At 43.0% G+C, this 3,150-nt stretch overlaps 1 protein-coding gene across 1 annotated transcript; it reads left to right on the top strand.

Moving 5' to 3' along the window:
• The first annotated feature begins 875 nt into the window (after window positions 1-875).
• On the top strand, window positions 876-1,547 carry LOC128462198 (lactose-binding lectin l-2). The gene has a single exon (XM_053447496.1). The coding sequence runs from the start codon at window positions 967-969 to the stop codon at window positions 1,456-1,458; it is 492 nt and encodes a 163-aa protein (XP_053303471.1). The 5' UTR covers window positions 876-966; the 3' UTR covers window positions 1,459-1,547.
• The last annotated feature ends 1,603 nt before the right edge of the window (window positions 1,548-3,150 follow it).

The raw sequence follows: 3,150 nt of genomic DNA, 5'->3' as shown, positions 1-3,150 counted from the left end.
ATTAGGGTTGGGGTTAGATGAATGTCCGCCATGTTTTTTGTTTTAACAAAGAGAGAGAAGCGCATAGGTCACGTGTCCCCAGCCTCCTGACTCAAGATTACTTGGAATTCATACGAATTCTAGTGCATTACTTTTCATACCATTTCCTACGAAATTTTGATGAGACCAGCGCAGGTCTAGCTTATACGCCTTAAGTATATTTGGTTAAGCCTCGAATGTGTTTGTCTTCTCCGGGATATCCTTGTCTTGCTCTGTTATACAAACAGGAAGAATGAATTTTAACAAGCCCTATTTGCACTCCTGTTTGTTTTACATTGGTTGCTTTGCAAATTGTTATGTTTAAATGTGGTTGTTATTGGATTTGCACTGCATATGCCTGGGTTCATATTCATTAAATTTTTGCGATAAAATTAATAATATGTATGATTCTAGTCATGTGTGTGGATCATATAGTTGAGATTAAAGGTGTGTGTGTGTGGGCTGCACACATTTTTCAGTTTTCAAATTGGGCCGCAGCATTATTAAGCTTGGTAATGGCGGATCTAGAGGAAGTAAAATTCTTAACAAAGTATCTGAAGGTGAACCTGCGGAAGGATCGTTACCAGAACAGCCTGCTCGACCCGGTCGACCAAGGCCGTTTTTTTAGGGTCTCGTCCTGCCCCCCCCCCCCCCCCCCCCCCCCCCCCCGACCTAAGTAACGAGCCAGTTTTGAGAATATACGAAGTAGAAAGTACAGAAATTTGTGTTCAAATGCGTAACATTGTTGATGTGTCAACTTGTGTTTGGCAGTTGTTTACCTGGTGTGAATGAGGAGGCGTGAACCACAAAGTGACATATCTGCCCTCGTGAGTATAAAAGAACACAGCCTGCCCACCTGTCTCCTTCAAACTCTCATTCTCATCCAACAGTGCAGATCATCTCCAACCCCTCGTCCTGCTCCTGTGACAGAGAGAGAGAGACGCCAACATGATCCTGCTCCTCCTTCTGTTCTCCCTGACCCTGGGTGCTGTGTCTCCTTCAGATGGACCTGAGGTCAGGCTGCAGCGTGGACACTGTCCCATGTTCTGGTCCAGCTTCAACAACCGCTGCTACAAGTACGTGTCCACAGGGCAGAGCTGGGCTGATGCAGAGCTTTACTGTGTGTCACAGGGAGCCAACCTGGTGTCTATCCACAGCCTGGATGAACATAACTTCATCACAAACATGATCAAGAACTTTCACCATGCTGAAGGAATCACCTGGATCGGACTCAGCGACCTCCACAAAGAAGGCCGCTGGATGTGGTCTGATGGTTGTGCAGTGAAGTTTACCTTTTGGTCCCCAAGACAGCCAGACAACTACCACGGAAGGGAACACTGTGGTCATAACAACTTTGGAACCAATAAGAAATGGAATGATCTACCTTGTAGTAACAATCATCCTTCTGTTTGTGCATCTCGCATACTCTGTCCTCAGTGATGTTAAATCTGATTTAACCTGGTCACTGATCACCTGATGCTTGTTGACATGAAATAGTCCTCAGCAATAAAGATACAAATGCAACCTTCTATGTTTGTTCTCATTTCACTCACTTACTTTTTATACCTGTTGTCAGGTATTTGTTGTTTGTTGATTTTAACATTTCCAATGTTATTGTTAAAATCCATGAGTACAAATAAAAGGATGATGATGATGATGATGATGATGGGTCAAATTAAAGGATGGTAGTGAGAGTGAATGCAGACAAAGGATGGAATGGAGTGGATGACTTGAAAAAATGAAGCATGAAACTAAACGGCTTCTTTTATTTGACTTTAACCTTTTTGGAAAATCACTGAGTCGGTGGTGGAAGCAAAAACAAGAGGAGCAGCTCTTGTTTTTAAGGAAGGAATAAGGAGGAGACTTTTTCAATTTCAAATACTAAATAAGGACTAAAGAGTTTAAAGAGTTTCTGGAAGGGAAAATATTTTGGGATGTCTAAACAGCTGCTTCTGTCTCATTGGAGCTGATCCAGCTGGCATGAACAAAGTGTGTGTTTGTGTGTGTGTGTATGTGTGTCTCTGTGTGTGTGTGGTTTTGAACTAGGGAACAGTCAAATGTGTAGTGGAAGAGATAGAAGATAGATTCAAGTTGAAGTCCATCAAAACAGTTCTACCATACAGTGCATAGAATACAGTACTGTAAGCAGTTACTGAAACCGTGCAGATGTTTTTGATATGATATTTTTACAATATACCTATTTTCCAGTCGAAATGTTCTCATCACACTTGCCACTATATATCGGCTTAGATTTGGCTGTACTCGCAGTCCAGCCTCCCTCAGCGTCAGGCCGTGGTTGACAATGTGGTCAACCAGTGTTGCGCGGATCTCATTTGTCAGATTCGGTCCTCTTTGAGCACCTTCTTGTCTTCCTCTTCCTCCCCTTCCTCCTCCTCCTCCTCCTCGTTCTCCTCCTCCTCCTCCTCCTCGTCCTTGTCCTACTCTTTCTCTGACTCTTTCCATTGTGCTTGAAGAACGATGAACTCACCTGCTGCTTTTTATAGTGCTTACACACCTGATTGGTGTGTCTACAATTAAGCAAACGAGTGTTTGCACACCTGATGACTGTGTTGAACCAATTGGTTGGATGGTGTGGTCATTTGACAGTCAGTGCTTTGGTATTGCAAGGATGTGACTTCATGATAGATTTTTGTGTGTAATGTATGTTAAGTGTGTTTAGTGTTTTGCTAATCACTGTGTGTAGAGTTTTGCAACAAGTGTGAGGTTGACAATGTGCTTATAGTTGTGCAAATATGGGCTGATGTTTTGCTTCTTGAGTGTAAGGTTTTGCTAATATTGTACTACTTTTAATTTTAGGGTTCATAGGACAAAATCAAAAAGGAGAGGCAGAAATATCATTGTCCACGGGGCTATAATCCATGTCCCAGGAAAACGTGGGGGTAACATCACCCTTTGTGCTGTCACTACACAGAATGTGGTTCTCCTCCGTCACAACAACATGATCCCTTACAACACAACTCACATCCTTACATGTTTGGACCGATTACACAACATCGTCACAGCAGTAAACCACAGGCACCAGATGCAATCCATTGTCATCTGGGACAATGGGTCATTCCACTGCTCTGCTCTGGTCCAGAACTGGTTTCAACACCATCCACAGTTTACAGT

Source organism: Pleuronectes platessa, chromosome 18, assembly GCF_947347685.1.
Source record: "Pleuronectes platessa chromosome 18, fPlePla1.1, whole genome shotgun sequence".
Taxonomy (NCBI): domain Eukaryota; kingdom Metazoa; phylum Chordata; class Actinopteri; order Pleuronectiformes; family Pleuronectidae; genus Pleuronectes; species Pleuronectes platessa.
The sequence above is the reverse complement of the archived record's forward strand: the minus strand, read 5'-3'. Positions and strand labels throughout refer to the sequence as shown.